The sequence below is a fragment of the Dipodomys spectabilis genome, unplaced genomic scaffold (assembly GCF_019054845.1).
Source record: "Dipodomys spectabilis isolate Male_0828 unplaced genomic scaffold, ASM1905484v1 ptg000108l, whole genome shotgun sequence".
NCBI classification, from domain to species: domain Eukaryota; kingdom Metazoa; phylum Chordata; class Mammalia; order Rodentia; family Heteromyidae; genus Dipodomys; species Dipodomys spectabilis.
Window position 1 is genome coordinate 18,611,225 of NW_024870785.1, and position 26,578 is coordinate 18,637,802.

Genomic DNA, 26,578 nt, shown 5'->3' on the forward strand with positions numbered 1-26,578 from the left:
GATAGTAGGATCAAGAGTTTGATGTTAGCTTGTGCTACATTATCATGACCCTGTCTCAAAAAAAAAAATTTAGCCAGAGCCGGGTGCCGGTGGCTCACACCTGTAATCCTAGCTACTCAGGAGACTGAGATCTGAGGATCACAGTTCAAAGCCAGCCTGGGCAGGAAAGTCTGTGAGACTCTTATCGCCAATAAACCACTAGAAAACTGGAAGTGGTGCTGTGGCTCGAGCGGTAGAGCGCTCTCCTTGAGCTAAAGAGCGGAGGGACAGTACCCAGGCCCAGAGTTCAAGTCCCCGCAACCGACAAAAAAAAATAAAAAATTTAGCCAGGCAAGAGCCATTGGAGTAATCCTTGACAGAGACTGCCTAGTTTCAGGCAAGGCCAGACAGAAAAAAAGTTCTTAAGAGTCTGACCCAACCAGTGGCTGGGTGAAATGACACACTATTATCCCAAGCTACAGGGAAAATTCAATGGTTGGGTGTGGTGATGTGCACCTATCATTCCAGTGATATGGGGAAGTACAAGTAGGAGGATCACATTCCAGGTCAGTCCAGGCATAGAGCTGGATGAACCCTGTCTCTGATCCATAAGAGGTTGGTGGAATAGCTCAGAAGTAGAATACCTGCCTAAGCAATCACAAGACCCTGAGTTCAAGCTCTACTACCACCAACAAAAAAAAATATTTTTAAAATAAATACGAGTGTATATATGCATGTGATATATACACATACATTACTAAATGGTAGTATAGTAATTTTCCTTCCTTCCTTCCTCCCCCGTTTCTCGCTCTCTCTTTCTCCCTTCCTTCCTTCCTTCCTTCCTTCCTTCCTTCCTTCCTTCCTTCCTTCCTTCCTTCCTTCCTTCCTTCCTTCCTTCCTTCCTTCCTTCCTTCCTTCCTTCCTTCCTTCCTTCTCTCTATTTCTTTTCTCTTTTCTTTTCTTTCTTGTGTTGGTACTGAGGCTTGAAGTTAGTTCCTGGGTTCTGTCTCTGAGCTTTTTCACTTAAGGCTGGTATTCTGCCACTTAAGTCACCGCTCCACTTCCAGCATCTTGCTGGTTTATTTGAGGTAAGAGTCCTACAGACTTTCCTTGCCCTGGCTGGCTTTGAAACGCAATCCTCAGATCTCAGTCTCCTGAGTAGCTAGAATTACAGACATGAGCCACTGGCACCCGGTTAGTGCCTGGCTTTATAGTCTTTTTTTTTTTTTTTTAACTGAATACTTAAAAGAATGAACTGAAGCTTGATATGGTAGTATGGGTATGCACTCCAGCTACTCTGAGGCTAAGTAGGATTATGAATTGGAGGCCAGTAATACTCTTTTTTTCTTTTTTTTTTTAATCAGTCATGGAGCCTGGGTGCTGTCTCTCAGCTCTTCATCTCAATGCTAGTGCTCTACCACTTGAGCCACAGGGCCACTTCCTGCTTTTTCTGTTTATGAGGTACTGAGGAGTTGAACCCAGAGCTTCATGCATGTTAGGCAAGCACTCAACCATTAAGCCGTATTCCCAGACAGGAGTAAGGATCTTATTTAGCATACATAAGGCCCTGGATTCAATATTCAATACTAGATTATAGATTGATTGATATAGCAGGTAGACAAATGTATCCAGAAATATGTAAACCATAAAAGGGTAGGAATCTAGTCTTTTCATCTTTGGAAGAAAGTCTTTTGGAGTTGGTGCCTGTGGCTCATTCTATAATCTTAGCTTTTTAGGAGTATGAGATCTGAGGATCACAGTTCCAAGCCAACCCTAGGGGTAAGTCCAGGAATTTTTTTTTCTCCTAGTGCTTGAACTCAGGGCCTGGGCGTTATCACTGGCCTATTTTGCTCTGCCACTTCAAGCTACAGAGTTACTTCTGATTTTCTGATGGTTAATTGGAGATAAGAATCTCATGGACTTTCCTGCTGGGCTCAGATCTTAGCCTCCTGAGAAGCTAGGATTACAAGCTTGTGAGATTCCTATGTCCAATTAGCTATCAAAAAAAAAAAACCCTGAAAGTGGTACAGTGCTACCATTGAACAAAAAAAAGCTAAGGGACAGCACCCAGGCCCTGAGTGCAAGCCCCAGGACTAGAACAAAAAAAGAAAGTTTCTCTGGCTAGCCATATTTGAGAAACTATTTTACTATATAATCCTTTTCAAGGAAAAGTGAAGGGAAATACTGAGAGATAAATACATGTATTATAGAACTGAATCATTCTAGTTAGTCATAATCACTATCATGGCTTCTTACGTTTCTTCTTAATTCATTTAAAAAACATTTTTTTTGGCAGAACTAAGAACTGGCTTCCTAGTCAGGCACACTACCACTTGAGCTGTCCATCTGCCTCTTTTTGCATTGCTTATTTTCCAGATAAAGTTCTACTTTATGCTCAGGCCACCTGGATTCCAGTCTTCCTATTTGTGATGTTGTTTGTTGTTAGAATGACAGGTGTATGCCACTGTATCTCATTTCCTATGCAACTGGGGCTAATAGACACCTTCCCTGGCCACCTTACCAGCCAGTTGGTTGAGATAAAGTCTCAAGACTTTTTTATTTGCCTAGGTTGGCCTCAAACTGTGATCCCAGGATCTCTGATGCCCTGGTAGCTGAGATTACAAGCATGTTCCACTGTGCATGGCTTCATTTTCTACATTCACTCTTTTTTTAAATACATGGAAATAGAAATCATAAAATTAAAATAGCTAGAAAAAGAAAGCTCACCTGTAATTATATTACCTAGAAAGAGCTAAGAAAAATAGCCAAGAAATAGCTGTTGGCATTTTGAAATGTTTATTTCTGTTCTTTTTCTTGTGCAAATTGTCATAATGTGAGATCATTGTATATGTTTATATTTGGTTTTTCTTTTTTTAATTTTTATTTATTTTTATTGTGAAAATACTGTACAGAGGGGTTACAATTACATGGACAAGATAATGAATACATTTCTTATCAAGCATTGTAGCCTCCTCCTTTGTTTCCCCTTCCCATCCCTTCCCACCCTTCCCCCTGCTCCCCCACCCAATCCTCCCCCCCCCCCTTGGTTTTTCTTTTGCGTGTGTGTGGTTTTTTTGTTTTGTTTTTTTTTTTTGCAACATGCTCATTTTTCTTTTATCTATTAGAGTTGTATATGCCTGGCAATGTCCTAGCTTAAGGGTAAAAAAAAATTTAATAAATAGAATTTTGCCTGGGTGCCAGTGGCTTATGCCTGTAATCCTACCTACTCAGGAAGCTGAGATCTTGAGGATCACAGTTCGAAGCTACCCTGGGCAGAAAAGTTCCTGTGACTTTTTTTTTTGCCAGTCTAGGGGCTTGAACTCAGTGCCTGGATACTGTCCCTGAGACTATTTGTACTCAAGGCTAGTGCTCTACCACTTGAGCCACAGTGCCACTTCCAGTTGTTTTTTTTGTTGTTGTTGTAGTTGGTTGTGGGGCTTTAACTCTGGGCTTGGGTGCTCTCCCTGCACTCTTCAGCTCAAGGAGAGCGCTCTACCACTTTAAGCCATAGCACCACTTCCAGTTTTCTAGTGGTTTATTGGAGCTATGAGTCTCATGGACTTTGCTGCCTGGGCTGGCTTTGAACCATGATCCTCAGATCTCAGCCTCCTGAGTAGCTGGGATTACAGGTGTAATCCACTGGCGCCTGGCCTACTGTGATTCTCATATCTCAGCTTCCTGCTTAGCATTATTACAGGCATGAGCCACTGGTGCCTAGTTCTGGCTTTGTCTTTTATTTTCCTTCTTCCTTTTCTCCCTCCCCCCCTCTTTCTTTCTTCCTTTCTTCTCTCTCTCTCTCTCTTTCTTTCTTTCTTTATCTCTCCTTCCTTCCTTCCTTCCTTCCTTCCTTCCTTCCTTCCTTCCTTCCTTCCTGGCTTCCTTCCTTCCTTCCTTCCTTCCTTCCTTCCTTCCTCCCTCCCTCCCTCCTTCCTTCCTTCCCTCCTTTCTTTCTTTCTGCTGGACCTGGGGCTTGAACTGTGGGACTGGGTGCTGTCCCTGAGCTGCTTTTGTTCAATGGGAGTGCTCTACCAGCACCTGGCTTATTTATTTTTTTAGTGCCGGTACTGGAGCTTGAACTCTGGGCCTGGGTGCTGTCCCTTAGCTTTTTCACTTAAGGCTAGCACTTTACCACTTGAGCCATAGCTCCACTTTCAGCTTTTTGGTGGCTAATTGCCATAGCACCACTTCCAGTTTTCTAGTGGTTTATTGGAGCTACAAGTCTCACAGACTTTACTGCCTGGGCTGGCTTGGAACTGTGATCCTCAGATCTCAGCATCCTGAGCAGATAGGATTACAGGCATGAACCACAGACTCCAGGCCTAGAATTTTAATTTCTAAAATAGTAGCTCCCTAAACCAGATTAGCCTAAGTATCACAGTCTGACAAATGAAAACCCTGAGGCAAGCCAATGTATAGTAGGTTGCTCAGAATCACAGAGCTAGTTAGTGACAAAGACAGAACTAAAATTATTCAGGTTTGTTAAGTTCTCTTTGCATTCCTTTGCACAAACCTCACAGCCATTTCCCTACTTTCTGGAAATAACAATTATGAGCACTTAGGACCAGCCATTTCTACAGTGGTAATTAAACTATTTGCTTTCATTTCCCTCCTTGACTAAGCTACACTGTTGTTTTCCTCTTCTATTGAAATCAGACTTTCTTGCTTTGACTTTGAAATGTGTGTGTGAATCTGGTTTTGCTCCAAGACAACCATGCTTTCAGATGTGTCTTCTCTCATTCGATTCTCTGCAGTTTGTCTCCATTTTCCAATGTAGAAAAGTAAACAACCTACCTTCTGTTAAGAGAATCAGAATGTTCACACTTGTCTCATCTTATTTTTGGATATCTGTTACTAAGATTTTTCTCACTGAAAAGAACTATAACTATCCTATAACCAATCCCACGGAAATACATTGGGTGACTGCACTACTCAGTAACTCTTTTTTTCATACTACCCAGTAACTTTTTTTCCTATTGTGTCAGCCACACTTGAACTCGGGGCCTTGTGTTCTCATTTGGCCTTTTTGTTTACTGCTGGCGCTCTACTACTTGAGTCATGCTTCCACTTCTAGCTTTTTGCTGGCTACTTAGAGCTAAGAATCTTTTGGCTAGGCTCATGCCTGTAATCCTAGCTACTCCCTAGACTCCCTAAACTGGGATGTGGGAATTGCAGTTGAAGCCAGCCTGGGCAAGAAACTCTGTGTGACTTTTCTTTTTTTTTTTCTTTTTGTCGTGGAGCTTGAACTCTGGGCCTGGGCACTGTCCTTCAGCTCTTCAGTTCAAGGCTAGCACTCTACCACTTGAGCCACAGCACCACTTCTGGTTTTCTGGTGGTTTATTGGAGATAAGAGTCTCACAGACTTTCCTGCCCGGGTTGGCTTTGAACTGCTATCCTTAGATCTCAGCCTTCTGAATAGCTAGGATTACAGGCATGCAATCTTTAGATCTCAGCCTCCCGAATAGCTAGGATTATAGGCTTGAGCCACCCGAGCTCCCAGCTTTCTGTGAGATTCTTATCTCCAATAAACTATTCAAAAAAGCTGGAAGTAGCACTGTGGCTCAAGTGGTAGACCACTAGCATTGAATAAAATAACTCCGGGGCTGGGAAGGTGGCTCAGTGGTAGAGCGCTTGCCTTGCATGCCTGAGGCCCTGGGTTCAATTCCTCAGCACCACATAAGCAGAAAAAAAAAGCCGGACGTGGTGCTGTGGCTCAAGTGGTAGAGTGCTAGCCTTGAGCTGAAGAGCTGAGGGACAGCGCCCAGACCAAGAGTTCAGGCCCCACGACCGGACCCAAAAAAAAAGAAAGAGAATAAAATAGCTCCAGGACAAGCCAGGCGCTGGTGGCTCACGCCTGTAATCCTAGCTACTCAGGAGGCTGAGATCTGAGGATCGCGGTTCAAAGCCAGCCCGGGCAGGAGAGACCGTGAGACTCCTATCTCCAATAAACCACCAGAAAACCGGAAGTGGCACTGTAGCTCAAGTGGTTGAGCACTCGCCTTGAGCTGAAGAGCTGAGGGACAGCGCCTAGGCCCAGAGTTCAAGCCCCACGACTGACCAAAAAAAAAAAAAATAGCTCCAGGACAGCACCCAGGTTCTGAGTTCATAGCCCACAACTGACCAGAAACAAACAATAGAAAAAGTGTATCTGTGATTATGACAGTATTCCATGTAGTTATTGTAGGAGGTGAAGAGAAGTGTCTTTGGTAGTTCTTAAAAAGTTGTAAAATAGTGCCGGGTGTGGTGGCTCACACCTGTAATCCTAGGTACTCAGGAGGCTGAGATCTGAGGATCACTGTTTAAAAGCCAGCTGGGCAGGAAAGGCCTTGAGACGCTTATCTCCAATAGTCCACTCAGAAAACCTGAAATGGCACTGTGGTTCAAATGGTGGAGCTCGCTAGCCTTGAACTGAAATGCTGAGGGACAGCACTCAGACCCAGAGTTCAAGCCCCATGATCAAAAAAAAAAAGTTGTAAAATAGGTGGGTGCTAGACTTGAGCTGAAGAGCTCAGGGATAGTGCCTAGGCCCAGAGTTCAAACCCCACAACTGACCAAAAAAAAAATGCAAATACTAAAAGAGAACAAAGGAATGACACTGTCCAAAAAGAATTGTACTTTTTACCTGACTTATAAAACTGTAACCACTCTGTACATCACCTTTGTAAGAACAATAAAAAAAATTTTAAAATAGCAAAGTAATTAAATTCTCTTGAATGTATTGTTAATTCTACATAAAGATTCTTTTTTTTTATTGTGAAAATACAGAGGGATTTCAATTACATGGGCAAGATAATGATACATAAAGATTCTTTCAAACTACGTAAGTTGTTTCATTTTCCACATTGAACAGAACCCTATATACACACAGGTGTGGTAGCAAAGTTTATTTTTATTTACTTGAATTCTATTAAATGGTAATTACAAATACCATTCTTGGGGGTGAGGTGTGCATAAGGACTTTCTTACATTGGATGATAGATTAACAAATCTTCAGGGAAAGAATTAACTTTCCACTTGAAGAACAAGATTTTTCTTATCTGTATGTCAATTTGGATACCTTAAAAACAAAAGTTTGGATTATGGAAGTCCCAATATAAGTGAGAATTCCAGGTCTGAAATCAGCTGTCAAGTAGTAAATAATTGTCTTTGTTCTGCTGACCAGAGAAATTAAAGAACAGGGTTCATCCTCAAGGGAAAGGTATTGTGTGACAAAAGTGTTTTTCACAAAACATTGCCTCTTGGTGAGGTATCTTCTATAGTTTGCCATAGTGTTTGTTGTATATTATGTTTCCTCTTCCAGGAAAGTGGAATTTAGATTCTTCCTACTAAATTTGTATTTGTTTAAGGGTGGAGGGCAGATCCTGGTACACCCCCCACCGAGGACGACTTTGGATAGCAGCCACAGGCAAAAAACCCTCCCCTCAAGAAGTCTCAGAACTCCAGGCTACCTATCGACTTCTTCGTGGGAAAGGTAACAGTCATGCATTCTCCTTTGTTTTATTCTGGAGAGAGAAGTCATTGATTGACATTCAACTTCTTTCACTCTTTCTTCCTGTGACCTTATCTTGGCTGAAAGGAACTTTTAAACCTTTAACATGTTTATTAGTTTGTCAGGGGAAAATCATAGGCAGCTGTTCAAACCATTTATTATCTCAAGAGTACAAATAAAAGTACGTTTCAAATACCAGAAATCACCTAACTAGCTTGGTGCTGGTGGCTCACACCTGTAATCCTAGCTACTCAGGAGCCTGAGATCTGAGGATTGCAGAAGTAGAGCTTTGGCTAAGTGCTCTACCACTTTGAGTCACAATGCCACTTATAGTTTTGGCCATGAGTCTCATGGACTTTCTTGTATAGGTTGGATTTGAACTGTGATCCTCAGACCTTATCTTCCTGAGTAGCTAGGATTGCAGGCATGAGCCACCAGTGCCCAGCCAAGAATCTTTTTTAGTAAATAATGAACCATATTGACACCTGTTGTCAGATATGAATAAATCAAGCATAGAATTAAGCAGAGAATTTTAGTAATCACCCCCTTTAAGTCCTGGGGAAAAAAAAACCCAAAACCTTCTTACCTGTATCTTTCCCTTTATCCAAATCATACATCTGTTTTGAAGGCAGAATGGAAGCATATTTTTGTGTATGTATGTGTGTGCCAGTCCTGGGACTTGAGCTCAGGGTCTAGGCACTGTCTCTTAGCATTTTTGTTTAAGGCTGGTGCTTGAGTCTCATAGACTTTCCTGTACAGGCTGGCTTTGAGCAGTGATGTTCAGATCTCAGTTTCCTGAATAGCTAGGATTATAAGTGTGAGCCACCAGTGCCAGGCAATAAAGCATAATTATAGAACTATCTTTAAAAGAAACCAGGCTAAAGTAATCACTAGGTGTCAAAAATGAATGCTTTCTTAAAAACATATTTGTTTTGACTGATATGACAGCCTTATTTTAAATGTGTGTTCTGACAATCTTTCTTATGTTCTTGTTGTGTTTTTCCCCCCACATTTTAATGGTTTTCCTCTTATAGTTACCTTTCTTTGTTTCTAAAACCCATCACCAAACCTCAGTCTGATTCAGCTGAATATAGTAGAATTTGTTTAGTATGAACTTGTAGCATCCTTCAAATTTGATGGTATTAAGAACTTTTTTTTTTTGGGCTGCCAGTCCTGAGGCTTGAACTCAGGGCCTGGGCACTGTCCCTGAGCTTCTTTTGCTCAAGGCTAGCACTCTATCACTCGAGCCATAGCCCACTGCCGGCTTTTTCTGTATATGTGGTACTAAGGAATCGAACCCAGGGCTTCTTCACACATTTGAGTCAAACACTCTTAACACTAAACCACATTCCCAGCCCCTAAAGAACTTTTCTAAAGGAAAAAATTCCCTACCTTAACATGTGGATAGAAGACAAAACAAGCCTCTGACTAGTTTTTTTTTGTTTGTGTTTTTCTTTTGCCAAAATACATTGAGTTGTGCCAAATAAAAACCTCATTGCTTTCCTTATGTCTGCAAAGAGATAATGGAAAAACTTATTCAGAATTGAAAACAGATTCTTGCATTTCAGGGTCACAAAGAAGGAAATTTATCCAATCCTTTTCTTATTCTTGATGCAGATGTGGAATTTCCAAATGACTATCCATCAGGTTGTCTTCTGGGATGTGTGGACCTAATTGAGTGCTTGTCCCAGAAGCAATTTAAGGAGCAGGTAAGTAGAGACTACTTGTCCTGAGCAGATGGCTGTTATTGCTTTTTCTGAAGTATTCAGTCTAGGATGTTGAACTCAGGATTGGTGAATGTGTTTGAGATTTAATTTTTGTTGTTGTTGGTGGTGGTGGTAGGGCTTGAACCTGGGCCCTATTCGGGAGCTTTGTCATTCAAAGATAGTGTTCTACCATTTCCAGCTTTTCTGGTGGTTAATTGGAGGTAAGCGTCTCCTGGACTTTCTTGCTCGGGCTGGCTTTGAACCTTGATCCTCAGATTTCAGTATCCTTAGTAATTCATATTTCAGTATCCTTAGTAACTAGGATTATAGGCGTGAGCCACCAGCATCAGGATGGTTTTTTTTTAACTGTGACACATTGAGACTGTGCATGTATAAGTGTACATATTTGTGTATTGATGTAGGTACTTTCAATTTTTGGTCACTAAGGATTGAACTGACATGACAGAAGCACATTTTTGAACAGTAGGGGGAGTCAGAGGACTTTAGTGTCATTGAAATCTTCCTGTGAGGTAAAGGTTTTGTTTTGTTATTTTGGTGCCAGTCCTAGAGCTTGAACTCAGGGCCTGGGCACTGTCCCTGAGCTTTTTCACTCAAGACTAGCACTCTACCATTTGAACCACAGCTCTACTGCCAGCTTTTTAGGCGCTTAATTGGAAATAAAATACTCATGGACTTTCTTGCTGGGACTGGCTTCAAACCATGATCCTTAGATCTCAGCCTTCTGAATAGTTAGGATTAACAGGTGTGAACCACCTGCACCTGGCCAGGGAATTTTTTTTTTGTCGGTAGTGGGACCTGAACTCTGTGCCTGGGTGCTGTCCCTTAGCTCTTCAGTTTAAGGATAGCGCTCTACCACTTGAGCCACAACGCCACTTCCAGCTTTTTCTGCTTATGTGGTGCTGAGGAATTGAACCCAGGGTGTCATGTATGCAAGGCAAGCACTCTACCACTGAGCCACCTTCTCAGCCCTGGCTTAGAATTTTTTTTTTTTTTCACACGGGGCTTCAACTCTGGGCCTGGGCTCTTCAGCTCAAGGCAAGCCCTCTACCATTTGAGCCACAGCGCCACTTCCAGTTTTCTGACTGGTTTATTGCAGATAAGAGTATCACGAATGTTGCTGCCTGAGTTGGCTTTGAACTGTGATCCTCAGATCTCAGCCTCCTAAGTAGCTAGGATTACATGCATGAGCCACCAGCGCCCAGCTGGCCTAAAATTTTTTTTTGGGAGGGGGGGGGAGGGGGAGGTCCGGTCATGGAGACTGAACTCTGGGCCTGGGCGCTGTCCCTCAGCTCTTCAGCTCAAGGCTAGCGCTCTACCACTTGAGCCACAGCGCCACTCCCGGCTTTCTTCTTTTTGCTTATGTGGTGCTGAGGAATGGAACCCAGGGCCTCATGCATGCAAAGCAAGCGCTCTACCACTGAGCCACCTTCCCAGCCCTAAAATTTTTATACTTAGGCTCACCCTGGCAGAAATCCAAACAAGGGTAGTCCATCCTTGAAGCAAGTCTTATCTAACAATGTTTTTCCTATTCTTTGTAGAGGCACCTTAGGCAGTGTGCATTGCATGTACTTCAACTTAAATTTTTTTGGGGGGGTCCAGTTGTGGGGCCAGAACTCTGGGCCTGGGCGCTGTCCCTCAGCTCTTCAGCTCAAGGCTAGCGCTCTACCACTTGAGCCACAGCGCCACTTCCGGCTTTTTTCTTTTTGCTTATGTGGTGCTGAGGAATCGAACCCAGGGCCTCAGGCATGCAAGGCAAGCGCTCTACCACTGAGCCACCTTCCCAGCCCTCAACTTAAATTTTTTTGGTAAATGTTTTGTTTTTCAGATTAATTTGCATTTTTTTTCCTGGTCTAGCGTTCAAAACTTGTGCTTGACACTTGCTAGGCAAGTGCTTTACCACGAAGCGACTCCCTCTGTCTTTCTCCCCACCCCAACCCTTTATTTTAGTCTAGGACAAATAATTACAGAAGTACTTCATTAGTGTAGGCTTTACAGTTTTAGAGACTCAGTCATTAACAGCTTAGTCTAACTTAATGCATTTTGTTCTTTTCATGTTGTCTTTGCATTGTAAAAGAGAACCCAGCTGCATCTGGTTTGGACAGTGGTTTTGGCAAGGGGCTTTGCTGTGTTTTCTCATTTTTCAGTCAAGCGAAGTGCTACCTGATACAAGGTCAAATGATTTGATTTCAATCTTTGGACAGTGAACCAATCTTATTTCTACCCCAGATTGTATAGAGGATAGGAAGCTGCAATTTTAATGTGTGTGAGTACTGTGAGGCTTATAAGAATTACAAATCTAACAAAACATAGATTTTTTGCTTTATCAGGGATAACCCTCTTGGAGGTCAGCGTGATGCTCTTCCATGAGCTTATATTATGTTTTATGTCTTGAATTGCTGAAAGCAGCCTGTAAAAATGTAAGAATCCTCCCATCTGTTCCAAGCTGGAGGTCCTGGCAACTCTCCTTATAAATTTTCCTTATGTATGATATTAGAATCTACCAAAATGCTTCATTGAGCACAGGAATCCCATACTGTTTGCCCATGATCATCAGCTTTTCTTTGGCATTTCCCATCATCTGGGGTAGCATATGAATATTTAGAATGGACAATAGCCATATCTTGGTATTACTTCTTGGTTATAGATGTTATGACTTTTAAAGGTCATAGCTTTGGGGGCTGGATATGTAGCTCAGTAATATAGTGCTTGCTAGTATATACAAGGCCATGAATTCAATCCAAAGCACAACAACAACAACAACAACAACAATATTGTAGCTTTGGTATTTGGCTGCCTTTTGGAAAACATCTAGATCATCCTTGCTAATCATCCATCTGTCTCTGAACTGGAGTTCTGTGATGTGAGAAGTGGAGTCACCTTGTATGTTATTATTATACAACCTCTGTAATTCTCTAGGGCAAGTGCTCTACCACATTGTTTCTGAAGAAGTAAGAGTTGAGGAGCAAAATCCTTTTACTAGCATTTTCCAAAATGTTACATGGCATAGTTGTTCCCTCAATCATACATACATAGATCTGACAATTAGCTTTGTATTAAGCCAGTTTGTTACCCTGAAACTTCTCAGAGCCTTTAATCTCTGCATATGTGTGTGTGTGTGTGTGTGTGTGTGTGTGTATATGTGTATATATATATATATATATATATATATATATATATATATATATATATATATATATATATATATATGGCTTCTGGCTTCTGAGTATCAAGCAGTTGCTATGTACTGATCTACTTCCTGTGTGGTGGGGGGCGGGTGGTGGTGGTAGTGAACACATGCTGATACTGGGGGTTAAATTCAGGGCCTTATCTTTCTCACTCTTAGCTGGCACTGTACCACAACTTTGCTTCCAGTGTTTTCGTGGTTAATTGGAGAAAAGAGTTTCACAGACTTTCCTACCCAGTTTGGCTTTGAACTTCTGTCCTCATATCTCAGCCTCCTCAGTGGCTAGAATTACAGGCATGAACCACTGGCACCCTGTACAACATTTTATTTCTTATCACCTAGCTAAGTTATGTTCTCTTTGTGTTTTTTTGTTTTTGTTTTTGTTTTTTGGGTCCGGTCGTGGGGCCTGAACTCTGGGGCTGGGCGCTGTCCCTCAGCTCTTCAGCTCAAGGCTAGCGCTCTACCACTTGAGCCACAGCGCCACTTCAGGCTTTTTCCTTTTTGCTTATGTGGTGCTGAGGAATCGAACCCAGGGCCTCAGGCATGCAAGGCAAGCGCTCTACCACTGAGCCACCTTCCCAGCCCTATGTTCTCTTTGTGAACCAGTGTTCATCTGATTGTTTTTATTTCAACCAAAATTAACTTCCTATGTGACTTGGACCACATTTATTTTGTTCTTTTTTTTTTCTTCCCTGAAGAAACTCAGCAATTTACTTTACTTTTTTTTTTTTTTTAAACTCAGGGCCTGGGCACTGTCCCTAAGCTTCTTTTGCTCAAGGCTAGCACTCTACCACTTGAGCCACAGCACCACTTCCAGCTTTTTTTGTATATGTGATGCTGAGGAATCGAACTTAGAGCTTCATGCATGCCAGGCAAGCACTCTCCCACTAAGCCACATTCTCAGCCTAGCAATTTACTTCTGACCTCACATTCTTAGCCTGTCTCTGCCAAACTAAAATACACTAAGTCTTCACTATTTCTGGCATATTGTGATCATTTACTACTCTTTAAAGAAAAAAGAGGTTTTTGTTCATGTGAGTTTTAGAATCAAGTACACTATACTATTAATGGCTTTACAAAAAAAAAAGATGTGTTTAGCATGCTTTTCCCTAAGCTAAGAACTTGTATTCCTTTTATCTTTTAATACAAGTTTGGCCAGCATGCATAATTTGTGCCAATACAATAAAATGCCACCAGATCCTCAGCCCTCCTGAGTAATGTAAGGGGACCAACCTAGACAGGGCAGACATGGATAAGACTATAGAAGAAAGGTAGATGAGAGCCCTTTCCTTAAAGCTTCTCCTATAGCCTCTGGAAGGAACCCATGCTGTTTGCCAGTATTTTATCTGCCAACAGCAGATGTAAGCTCTCAAAATCAGCAGGGAGGATGTTGACTGCAACAATGCATCAAGGCTGTGGTCTGTAACCTCAATAGTAAGGCAGTTAAAACTTATTTTTTTTCTAAAAGACATTTTGATTGCCAAATCCATAACCATTAGCAGCTGTGGTTGTGAACAGTTCTCTAGACCTAACAAGTTTTCAAACAAAGTTGAGTTGGTTGGTGGCTTTTGTTTCTGTGTGTCTGTGTTGGGTTTGTGCTATTTATATCCCTGCCTTCCAAGGAAAATCTGATTTGTCTGAAATCTCCAAGGTTATTGATCATTCTCTTTCTTCTGAACTGAATCCATTCCTCTTCTGCCAAATTTCTGACCCTTTAGTTCATTTGATTGCATGGTTTTTCTAATAGTAAGCACCTATCTTCAAGGAATTATGCAGAATTATGATTCTACTGGGTCCCTATTGACAGTAATTGACACCAGCAATAGAACTGCTGTTTTCTAGTACAGAAGAGAGTATTACTTGTTCTATTTTTGTAAGAGCATCTAAACCACAGAGATCTTCAGGAAGATTATAAGTAGTACTCGGTGTGCCGAAATCATCAGCTTCTTTCACTAATGGATCTTCTGTGAGTCTAAGAAGTGAGAAATTAGAAAATGAAGGAATAGTCAATAGTCAATTCAGCCATTAACATTGAAAATGCTAAGTCCCTCAATTTCGCTGTATCTCTGTCTCTGTCTCTGTCTTTCTCTGCTCTGTCTCCGTCTTCGTCTCCGTGTGCGTGTGCGTGTGCGTGCGTGTGTGCGTGTGTGTGTGTGTGTGTGTGTGTGTGTGTGTGTGTGTGTGTGTATTGGGGTTTGAACTTAGGGCCTACCACTTCCTAGGTGAGTACTCTAACCTCAAGCCATATCTCCAACCAATTACTTTTTTTTTCCCCACATGTGCTGGTCCTTGGGGCTTGAACTCAGGACCTGGGCTCTGTCCCTAATTTTTTTTGCTCAAGGCTAATGCTCTACCATTTGAGCCACATCTCCACTTCTGGCTTTTTGGTGCCTAATTGGAAATAAGATTATTAAGGACTTTCCTTCTTGGGCTAGATTGAATCTTGATCCTCAGATTTCAGCCTCCTGTATAGCTAGGATTACAAGCATGACCCACAAGTGCCTTTTAAAATATGTGTGCAGGGCTGGGAAGGTGGCTCAGTGGTAGAGTGCTTGCCTTGCATGCCTGAGGCCCTGGGTTCGATTCCTCAGCACCACATAAGAAAAAAGCCGGAAGTGGCGCTGTGGCTCAAGTGGTAGGGCACTAGCCTTGAGCTGAAGAGCTGAGGGACAGTGCTCAGGCCCAGAGTTCAGGCCCCACAACCGGACCAAAAACAAAACAAAAAATATGTGTGCATTTGGGGCTATAGCTCAGTGATAGAATACTTGCCTAGTGTATGTGATGCCCTGGGTTTTATCTTAGCACTGCAAGAAAAAAAATAAAAATGTCCCCTCTGTTGTACTGAGAAAATCTACCAACTAATAGACTTCAGAAGACTCCTAAGGGATCTAAGTCCAATAAAGAGAAAAAAATGTATGTCACTACCACCTAATTTTTTTTTTGGTCAGTCCTGGGGCTTGAACTCTGGGCCTGGGCACTGTCCCTGGGCTCTTCAGCTCAAGGCGAGCACTCTACTGCTTGAGCCACAGCACCACTTCCAGTTCTGTAGTGGTTTATTGGAGATAAGAGTCTCATGGAGTTTCCTACCCAGGCTGGCTTTGAACCGTGATCCTGAGATCTCAGCCTCCTGAAAGCTAGGATTACAGGGGTGAGCCACTGGTGCCTGGCCTGCAAGCAATTCTTTAAAATCACAGTTCACTTGAGTAAGATAAAGAATGTGTCTTCAGAATTCTAATGAAGACTAGAAAGATTACTAGAGTTTCTAGGCCAGAGCAGGCTATCTTGGGTTGGGGATTTAGCACACATGGTAAAACGCCTAGCAAGTACAGTGCCTTGGGTTCAATCCTCAACACTGCAAAAACAAACCATCAAGTACCCATTTGAAAATGGTTTAAGGTATGTGTATGCGTGTATGCTTAGGCTCATGCTCATGCATTGCAGTATTTGGGATTGAATCTGGGGACTTGTTATTGTATGTGTCAAGTGTTCTACAACTTGAGCCATACCCTCCTTCTCCTCCCTCCTTCCTTCCCTCCTTCCCTCCCTCCCTCCCTCCCTCCCTCCCTCCCTCCCTCCCTCCCTCCTTCCTACCATTTTTGTGCCTGTACTGGGACTTAAACTCATATCTTGAGCTTTTTTTTTTTTTTTTAATTGGGTCCGGTTGTGGGGCCTGAACTCTGGGCCTGGGCGCTGTCCCTCAGCTCTTCAGCTCAAGGCTAGCGCTCTACCACTTGAGCCACAGTGCCACTTCCGGCTTCTGAGGAATCGAACCCAGGGCCTCAGGCATGCAAGGCAAGCGTTCTACCACTGAGCCACCTTCCCAGCCCATATCTTGAGCTTTTGCTCAGCATTTTCACTCACTTCTGGTGCTCTACCTCTTTACCACACCTCTATTTCTGGCTTTTGGCTAGAGATGAATCTCTTGGATTTGTACATGCTGACTCCAAAACTTGATTCTCAGATCTCAACCTCCTGAGTGGCTAGGAATATTTAGGTTTTGAGACAGTGTCTTGTTAATTTTGGGGGAGGATAGCCTTAAACTCAAGGTTTTCTTTCTTCTGCCTTCTGAGTAACAGAGATGATAGCATTACAGGTATGTACCACCATGCCTGGTGTGTGTGTGTGTGTGTGTGTGTGTGTGTGTGTGTGTGTGTTGGTCCTGGGGCTTGAACTTGGGGCTTGGGCACTGTCTTTGAGCTTTTTTTTCTTCTTAAGATTTTCTTATATTTATCCAACATGGTACCTATTGTAAGTCAGACACCACTTGAAATACTAAAAGAAACATAAATCTGCCTTGTTCTTCCCTCAGATATCTAAAATGTTATCAACCATATAAAAATAAGAAGTGAAGATTAACTGTGTTTTGTTGTTGTCCTTTGTTTATGATGTTGGGGATTGAACCTGGAGTCTCACAATGCTATGCAAATGATGTGGTATTCATCTACACCCCCACCCAGCCCAAGATAACTATTTTTTTTTTTTTGTCGGTCGAGGGGCTTGAACTCTGGGCCTGGGAGCTGTCCCTCAGCTCTTCAGCTCAAGGTGAGCGCTCTACCATTTGAGCTACAGCGCCACTTCCGGTTTTCTGGTGGTTTATTGGAGATAGGAGTCTCACGGTCTCTCCTGCCCTGGCTGGCTTTGAACCGCGATCCTCAGATCTCAGCCTCCTGAGTAGCTAAGGATTACAGGCGTGAGCCATCAGCGCCCGGCTAAGATAACTATTTTTAAGAGCAGCAGCTAAGATTATTGAGTATGGATAGTGCAAAGTTAATGCTGAAGCAGAAGAATTACATCACTGCATAGTGAGACCCTGGAGAGGAGAGAGAGAAATAAGACAGACAAGTGGGAGGCCAGTGGCTCACTCCAGTACTCCTAGCTACTTAGCAAGCTGAGATCTGAGGATTGTGGTTTGAAGCCAACCTGGGCAGAAATGTCCATGAGACTCTTTATCTCTAATTAACCACCAAATTATGGAGTCTGTGGTTCAAGTGATAGAGCACTAGCTCTGAGTGGAAAAAACTATGGGAAATGCCTAGTCCCTGAGTTCAAGTCCCAGGATGGGGCACACACATACACAAAGACAGATAAAAAAACTAGAAGGCATGAAACTTGTATGGAAAGTCTGGATCCAAAATCTTTGATGTTATTGGAGCTTGAACTCAGGACCTTCTGTTTTACCATTTGGGTTAAATCCCCAGCCTTTTTGTTTGTTTGCTTACTTACTATTTTATTTTTTATTAGCGTATTACATTATTTACAAAGAGGAGTCTTTTGTTTAATTATTTTTCTTTTCTTTTCTTTTCTTTTTTTTTTTGTTGGTCGTGGGGCTTGAACTTTGGGCCTGGGCGCTGTCCCTCAGCTCTTCAGCTCAAGGCGAGTGCTCTACCACTTGAGCCACAACGCCACTTCAGTTTTCTAATGGTTTATTGGAGATAAGAGTCTCATGGACTTTCCTGCCCAGGCTGGCTTTGAACCATGATCCTCAGATCTCAGCCTCCTGAGTAGCTAGGATTACAGGCGTGAGCCAACAGCACCGGCTTATTTTTTGGATAGAGTCTCCTCAGACCCTTCTCTCTATTCTATGCCTCCCCAGTAACTGGGGTTATAGACATGAGCCAAGATGCCCAACCTACTTTGTTGGGATTGGGGACTTTGCTAACTTTGTTCCTAGGCTGGCCTGGAGCTGCAGTCCTCACAACCACCTCCTGTGTACCTGAGCTTACAGATGTACAGGACCATATCCAGTCTTCCCCCTCCCCCCCACCCCCTCCCGCAAGCGAGGGTCTTGCTATGTAACCCATACTGGCCTAGAACTCACTATTGTAGCCCAGGTTTGTCTGGAACTTGAAATCCTTCTGCCTTAGCCTCTTGATTATTATGATTAAGGTTATGCAATACCACACCCTATTTCAGTGACAAGCAGTCAATAATACAAACTAAACGCATGCTTATCATATTCTGAATCTTAGGAGATATTTGTCACTTTTATGGTGCAGTAGACTGGATGATAAACGAACAGGGTTGAACAGAGTGCAAGCAGACTGCAAGGCCACAGCAGATTTTTCCAGCTCAAGGAGACCTCTTCCTGAAATCCCTTGTTTACTTTAAGTTAAAAGATAAATTGATTGCTTCTACCTACATTAAACATTTCTTTCTTGTCTAATTCCACTGGCATCATCCTAAAAGATATCTTCAGAATCTCTGCACTTCAATCCATCTTTCACCTTACTGGCAATGAGTTTTCCTCTAGCAAGGCTCTTTATCAGTTATTGCCTCATAAAAACCTTCAAGGCTCTCCTCCCCATTCCATAGCCCCCCACTCTACAACCCAACACCATCACCACCAAAAATAGATGTGACCTTTGTAGCCTATCATTCAAAGTCATCTATCATCTGACCACACCTACCTCTCCATTCATACTCCCTGCTTCTCCTTCACTCACTTCCTTCAATAAGCTGGCTTGCTACCGTCATCCACACAGGCCCCACATTACCAACAATGCCTTTAATTACATTGTATACTCTCCTTGGATTATGCTTTCTTGCTACCTAAGGAAGGCCACTTGAAGTGCAAAATCCTAATCTTATTATTTATTGACCAACATTACACAAATTATTTTGTCATTCGTGGGGCTTGAACTCTGGGCCTGGGCACTGTCCCTCAGCTCTTTAGCTCAAGGCTAGCGCTGTACCACTTGAGTCACAATGCCACTTTCAGTTTTCTGGTGGTTAATTGGAGATAAAAGTCTCACAGACTTTGTTACCAGGGCTGGCTTTGAACCTCGATCCTAAGATCTCAGCCTCCTGGGTAGCAAGGATTACAGGAGGGAGCCATTGGCACCTGGCCAGAAGTTATTTTAACTCTCAGTTTGTTTCATTTTGGTGGGAGACTGGGATTTGAATTTGTTATCTGATACTTTTGCTCATTGGCTGGCACATCTCTACAAGAGAGTAATCATATCTTGCTTAGATTTGTTGTAAAGTTAAAAAAAATAACATATATAATCACCATGGCACATGATAGCACATAAAAAATTGTACTATTTATTACTATTTTTCCAAGGTTAATTCAATGCCATCTATTAAGAAAGTCTTTTGGGATCCCATCCAGTGAGAAGTAAATTTTCTTTCCTTCAAATCCTCAGAGGCAGTCTGCTTCTCTCTGTCTCTGTCTGTCTGTCTCTCTTTCCCGTGCTTGCTCATGCTCTCTTTCTTGCTCTCTTCTTGTTCTCTTTCTCCCTCTCTCTCCCATTATCCCAGTATCCTCTCTCCTGTCTCCTCCTTGATACTGGGCATCTGGTACCAGTTAGGTACTGGCATATGAAAGTTCAGCTATCTGACTTTGGGGTAGCTGACAGCTTTATTCAGCTATGGTCAGATATAGAAGTCATCTAGTCCATGCATTCAGAGTATCATGATTAGTATACTATCCTGCTACAAGAATAGAATACTTTTATCTTCCAGTATAGTTATCCTGTGAATACCTTGAGTTGCTTTGAAGAAAAGTGTAAAGGAGAGCCATTTATCTGAGAACACAGCTGCTTTCAGGAAGTGCCTCTTTGGATCTGTTGTGTTTGTGGCCTCTGTCTTTGTCACACTCACTTCCTTCTCATTCTGAGTATTATCACCTTGATCTTGGAGTCAGTTTTCAGCTAACTAGATGCCAGAGCCTGATTGCTTGTCCTATCTAGTTCCCTAAAATTCAAGCCAAGAAAACCTGCGGCGTGTACACATTCTTCACCTGTGAGTTATTTTTTAACTGTTTGCTTTAGCTGTTAGTCTTCCTTCTGAAGACAGCTAGAAGATATATAGGTCATCTGGGGATTTGTTGTGAAGAGTGACATAGTTTGGCATTATTGATCATTTTAGTGCAAGAACTAAGTAGAGGCTTTCAGATTTGGGCAAAACGGCCTGATTGGCTCTAAATCTTAGTAATGGCTGCCGAAAAATACTAACCTTTTCTTCTTCTCTTATGAAAATGGCAAAAGAAATGTTTTCTAGATGACTGGTGAACAATTTCCCTTGGGTGGAGAAGAAAATGGCTGTTTAGTAGTTAATTACCTGTTATGTTAGACAGCTATGAAACTTATGAGGCATGAAAGAAGGATAGGCCCAGCTCCTCAGGCTGGAAAGCAGGTGATAGACAGCTTTATGAACACCAACAAACTAAGTGAGTCTTTTTTTTTTTTTAATTAACTAAATTTGGATGTTTACTTGATTTTAGAATTGTTATTCCCTAACATATCCATGATCATTTATTATGCCATATCAGTATCATTAGCCTACTATCTTCCTTAAACTGCTGTGGCATCAGATCTTATCCACATTCTTCACCAACCTATTCTTACTTTACTCTTTCTGGGTCAGCGGTATTTCTGTCTTTGGACTCTCAAAACAAAGGTTTCTTTGTTACACCCCTGACTTGTTAGTGTGGAATGTGCTCCTAGGTGTCTAGGCCCCTGTGGAGGAACTGAGGCTCTGCCAAGCCGACTTGACTTAGTGTAGTTGATAAGGTGAACTAATGGCTGCTCCCAGTACACAGGCCTTTTTTTCTTTGCTCCGGTGCTTTGTTCCTCACCTTGGTTTCTTGTTAGCCCCTAAAGGTCATTGATAGTACTGGGAAAATGAGTCTTCCAAAGAACCTGGATTTTTAAGTTCAACTGGGAACACTGATCTTAATGTTTTGTTTTGTTTTCCCCCCTCTCCCCAGTCCTGGGGCTTGAACTCAGAAATCATTTATTTTTAGATGCTGTTGTATATGGATGTTTAGGTTTGGGATTGGAGGAGAAGCCTCAGATACCTCCTTTCCTTACCTCTGAAGTCACATGAGCCACAACTGAAATGAAGTGGGGTCACAGAATTCAGCCCTGCCAGTAGCTGTTTAGCACATGTATGGGTATGGCATGTAGGTATTGTGCCCTTGGGATTAGCTCTCTGTGAGCAGGGACATGGACACTGGGCCCTGGGCCCTGGGCCTCTTTGTGCTCAAGGCTAGTGCTCTACCACTGAGTCACAGTGCCGCTTCCAGCTTTTTCTGAGTAGCTTATTGAAGAGCCTCACAGACTTTTCTATCCAAGTTGGTTTTTTTTTTTTTTTTTGTCAGTCATGGGGCCTGAACTCTGGGCCTGGACGCTGCCCCTCAGCTCTTCAGCTCAAAACTAGCACTCTACCACTTGAGCTACAGCACCACTTCCAGTTTTCTGGTGGTTTATTGGAGATAAGAGTCGCATGGACTTTCCTGCCCAGGCTGGCTTTGAACTGCAATCCTCAGATCTCAGCCTCCTGAGTAGCTAGGATTACAGGTGTGAGCCACCAGTGCCCAGCTTGTTTTGTTTTGTTTTCTTTTATTTTGTGTGTGTACTGGGGTTTGAACTAAGTGCCTCTTAGTCTCAGTTTTTTACTCAAAGCTAAAGCCATGCCTCCACTTCTAGCTTTTTCCTAGCTATATGAACTTGGGGTTCAGACTTGAGCTCTTTTGCTCAAAGCTGGTACTCTTCCACTAGAGCCACAGTTCTACTTCTGTCTGTTTTGGTGCCTAATTAGAGATAAGAATCCTAGGGACTTGGGCTGAAAAGGTAGCTCATTGGTAGAGTGTTTGCCTTGCATGCATGAGGCCCTGGGTTCAATTCCTCAGCACCACATAAGCAGAAAAAGCCAGAAGTGGCACTGTGGCTCAAGTGGTAGAGCACTAGCCTTGAGCTGAAGAGCTGAGGGACAGTGCCCAGGCCCAAAGTCCAGGCCCCACAACTGCCAAAAAAAAAAAAAAAAAGAATCCTAGGGACTTAATTGCTTGGGCTGGCTTTGAGCCATGATCCTTAGATCTCAGCTTTCTGAGTGGCTAGGATTATAGGCATGAGTCACCTGCACCAGGCTACAGATAGATATTTTTCACTTTGAGGCTGAAGGAGTTGTAAATGTAGAAAAAGAAGAGATTGAAGTCCTGACCCCTGCCACAGAGATATGGAACAGCCAGCATAGTAACAAAACGAGGAAGAGGAATGATATTCTGGAGGTCAAAGAGAGAGAGAGGCAAGCCAGTACTGGTGGCTTACGCCTTAGCTCCTAGCTATGCAGGAGGCTGAAATCTGAGAATTATGGTTTGAAGCCAGCCTGAGCGGAAAGTCAGTGAGACACTTACCTCCTCCAGTTAGTCACCAAAAAAGCTGGAAGTGGAGCTCTGGTTCAAGTGGTAGAACATTATCCTTGAACAAGAAAGCTAAAGGATAGCGCCCAGGCCTTGAGTTCAAGTCCCAAGATGGACACACAGAAAAGAAAGAAAGAGTGAGGGCGGGGGGAAGAAAAGAAAAGAAAGAGAAAGAGAGAGAAAAAGAAGGAAAGACAAGAAGGAAGGAAGGAAAAAAGGAAGGAAGGAAGGGAAAGAAGAAAGGAAGGAAGGGAAAGAAGGAAGGAAGGGGGGAGGAAGGAAAGGAAGGGGAAAGAAAGAAGGAAGGAGAGAGAAAAGAAAAAAGAGATAGGCTATAATTCTGTCAGGTAGAGGATGTGTGGATCAGTGGTAGAGCCCTTACTAGCATGTGCAATACAGAGGTTTGGTCTCCCAACATCAAGTTTTACAGGTTGAACAACTAAAACAACTGAGATCCAGGCACTGGTGGCTCATGCCTGTAATCTTAGCTACTCAGGAGGCTGAGATTTGTGGAATGGGGTTCAAAGCCAGGCAGAAGTCTGTGAAACTCTTTTTTTTTGGGGGGGGGGGTCTGAACTCTGGGCCTGGGCGCTGTCCCTCAGCTATTCAGCTCAAGACTAGTGCTCTACCACTTGAGCCACAGCGCCACTTCCGGCTTTCTTCTTTTTGCTTATGTGTTGCTAGGGAATCGAACCCAGGCCCTCATGCATTGCAAGGCAAGCACTCTACCACTGAACCACCTTCCCAGCCCATCTGTGAAACTTTTATCTCCAATTAACCACCAGAAAACTGGAAGGGGACCTATGGCTCCAAGTGTTAGTCTTGAGCAAAAAACGTGTTAGAGTGCTAAGCCTTGAGTGAAAAAGCTCAAGAACAGCATCTGGGCCTTGAGTTCAAGCTCCACCACCACCACTAACAATAACAACAAAAACAAAACTGAGAGTGGACCATAAAATTTATCACCATGGAGGTCAGCAGTAACCTTACAAGAAGAATTTTGGTGAAGGAATAGGACTGTCATGAATTAAAGGAAAAAAGAAATAGAGTTGAAGACGGTGGACAGATAATTTTCTGATGAATTCTATTGTAAAAGAAAGTTGAAGGGGAAGTGGTGCTATGGCTCAAGTGGTAGAACGCTTGCCTTTAGATGAAGAGCTGAGGGACAATGCCCTGGCCCAGAGTTCAAGCCCCTTGACCAACAAAGAAAACAAAAACAAACACCTATTGCCGGGAGCTGGTGGCTTACCTCAGCAGGCTGAGATCTGAGGATCACGGTTCAAAGCCAGCCTGGGCAGGAAAGTCCATCAGACTCATATCTCCAATAAACCATTAGAAAACTGGAAGTGGCACCGTGGCTTAAGTGTAGAGCACTCACCTTGAGCTGAAGAGCTGAAGGATAGTGCCCAAGTCCAGAGTTCAAGCCTCACGATGGACAAAAACAAAAAGAAAAGAAAGTTGAGAGACTGGGAAGGTCACTCAGTGGTAGAGCGCTTGCCTTGTGTGCATGAGGCCCTGGGTTCGATTCCTCAGCACCACATAAGCAGAAAAAGCCAGAAGTGGCACTGAAAAGCCAGAAGTGGCACTGTGGCTCAAGTGGTAGAGCGCTAGCCTTGAGCTGAAGAGCTGAGGGACAGTGCCCAGGCCCAGAGTCCAGGCCCCACAACTGCCAAAAAAAAAAAAGTTGAGAAATGGGGTGGTTAGCTGGAGGAAGATGTAGGATCTGGAGAGGTTTTTTCGCTTTAGGGCAGACATTACAGAATGTTTGTTAATGGGATCGATCCAGTAGAGAGAGATTTATCGAAGTTGAAGAAAGGGGAAAGAATGGCTGAGATGGTTTATAGCTTGGGAAAAACAGAGCTATAAAGTCTAATAGCACTGTCCTCTACCTTGATACTCGCTAAAGCATGAGAAGAAAAACAGGAGAATTGAAAAAAATAGTAATTTCAATTTCTGTTCCTTTGGCTTCTGTTGAAGTAGGTTTAAAGATCTCTATGGGGCTGGGCATGGTGGTGCATGCCTGCTCAGGAGTCTGGGTCAGGAGGATTGTCAGACTGGCCTGAATAGGGAGACCCTTCTTAAAAAAGGAGAAAAAATAAAAAAAAAACCTGCATTAACCTCTGGTCTTACTTGTGCCAACATACTTCAGCAAGGATCTTGTGCAGAATGTGCTTCCTTTTAATAATAATATTAGCAGTAATATTAGGGCTTTTCTTTTTCTGTTCTTTTTCTTTTTCTTTTCTTTTTTTGCCTAGTCAGTGAATATGGAAATAAAAGGGTTTACCTCTCTATCGCTTTTTTTTTTTTTTTTTTTTTTGGATCATAAGGCTTGAACTCTGGGCCTGGGCGCTGTCCCAGAGCTCTTCAGCTCAAGGCAAGTGCTCTACCACTTGAGCCACAGCACCACTTCCGGTTTTCTGGTGGTTAATTGGAGATAAGAGCCTCATGTGGTAGAGCACTTGCTTTGAGCAAAAGAAGCTCAGACAGTGCCTAGGCCCTGAGTTCAAGCCCCGTGACAGGCAAAACACACACACACACACACACACACACACACACACACACACACAGAGACACTGGTGGCTCACGCCTGTAATCCTTAGCTACTCAGGAGGCTAACATCTAAGAATCACAGTTCAAAGCCAGCCTGGGCAGGAAAGTCCTTGAGACTCTTATCTCCAATAAACCATCAGAAAACCAGAAGTGGCGCTGTGGTTCAAATGGTAGAACACTAACATTAAGCTAAAGAGCTCAGGAACAGAGCCCCAGACCAGAGTTCAAACCCCACAACCAAAAAAAAAAAAGTCTCACAGACTTCTTGCTGGGGCTGGTTTTGAAGCATGATCCTCAGATCTCAGCCTCCTGAGTGGTGGTATGAACCACCAACTCCTGGCACTGGTGCCCAGCTTACCCTTTTTTTTTTTTTTTTAAACTATGAATGTTTTGAACTTGTCTGTGGTAGTACTGTGCCTGTTACTTAATATTAAGCTTTTTAAAAAAGAGAAAATCAAAGTAATTCCATACCTGTCCCAAAATCTTGTCTGAGCTGGTCACTTGTGGCTCACATCCATGATCCTAGCTTCTCTAGGAGGCTGAGATCTGAGGATCACAGTTTGAAGCCAACCTAGCCAGGAAAGTGTGAGATTCTTTTTCCAATTAACTACCAAAATGGCAGAAGTGGAGCTGTGACTCAAATAGTTAGAGTGCCTTAAGCCAAAAAACAACGAAAGCTCAGGACCATCACTTAGGCCTAGAGTTCAAACCTTAGGACATACGCACGCACGCACGCATGCACACACACACACACACTTACTTCTGTTTTCCTCCAGCATTACTAAGCAACTTAGAGATGTTGGTAAAGAAGTTTTCCTTTTTTTGCCAGTCTCGGGGCTTGAACCCAGGGCCTGGGCATCATCCTTGAGCTTCTTTTGCTCAAGGCTAGCACTCTACCACTTGAGTCACAGCACTACTTCCAGCTTTTTCTGTGTATGTGGTACTGAGGAATTGAATGCAGGGCTTCATGCAGATAGGCAAGCATTCTACCATTAAGCCACATTCTCAGCCCCAGTTTCACTATTTTTTAAGAGATTTGTGTGTGTATATTTGCTTGTCTCAGAGCTTGAACTCAGGGTCTGGATGCTGTCCCTGCGCTTTTTATATGCTCAATGTTAGCCCTTTACCATTTAAACCACAATCACACTTCTGGCTTTTGGATAGTTAATTAGAGATTATATTATCACTACTATCCTGCTTGGCCTGGCTTCGACCTGCAGTTCTGAAATCTCAGCCTACTGAAGAGCTAAGCATGAGCCACCAGTACCCAGCTAAGAGATTTTTTTTTTTTTTTTTTTTTTTGCTAAACCTGGAGCTTGAACTCAGGGCCTGGGCTCTGTCCCTAAGCCTCTCTGTGCTTAAGGCTAGCGCTCTACCACTTGAGCCACAGTGCCACTTCTGGCTTTTTCTGTTTATGTGGTACTAAGGAATTGTACCCAGGGCTTCATACATGCCAGGTAAGCACTCTACTACTAAGCCACATTCCCAGCCCAGAGCTTTTTTGTTTTTTT

At 42.9% G+C, this 26,578-nt stretch overlaps 1 protein-coding gene across 1 annotated transcript in view; it reads left to right on the forward strand.

The window, feature by feature from the left end:
• Nucleotides 1-26,578, forward strand: part of Trip4 (thyroid hormone receptor interactor 4) — a 62,269-nt gene that overhangs the window by 25,764 nt on the left and 9,927 nt on the right. Inside the window, exons 10-11 of the mRNA XM_042687841.1 lie at nucleotides 7,323-7,447; nucleotides 9,083-9,174. Coding sequence (XP_042543775.1) covers nucleotides 7,323-7,447; nucleotides 9,083-9,174 — 217 coding nt within the window. The remainder of the gene's footprint in view (nucleotides 1-7,322; nucleotides 7,448-9,082; nucleotides 9,175-26,578) is intronic.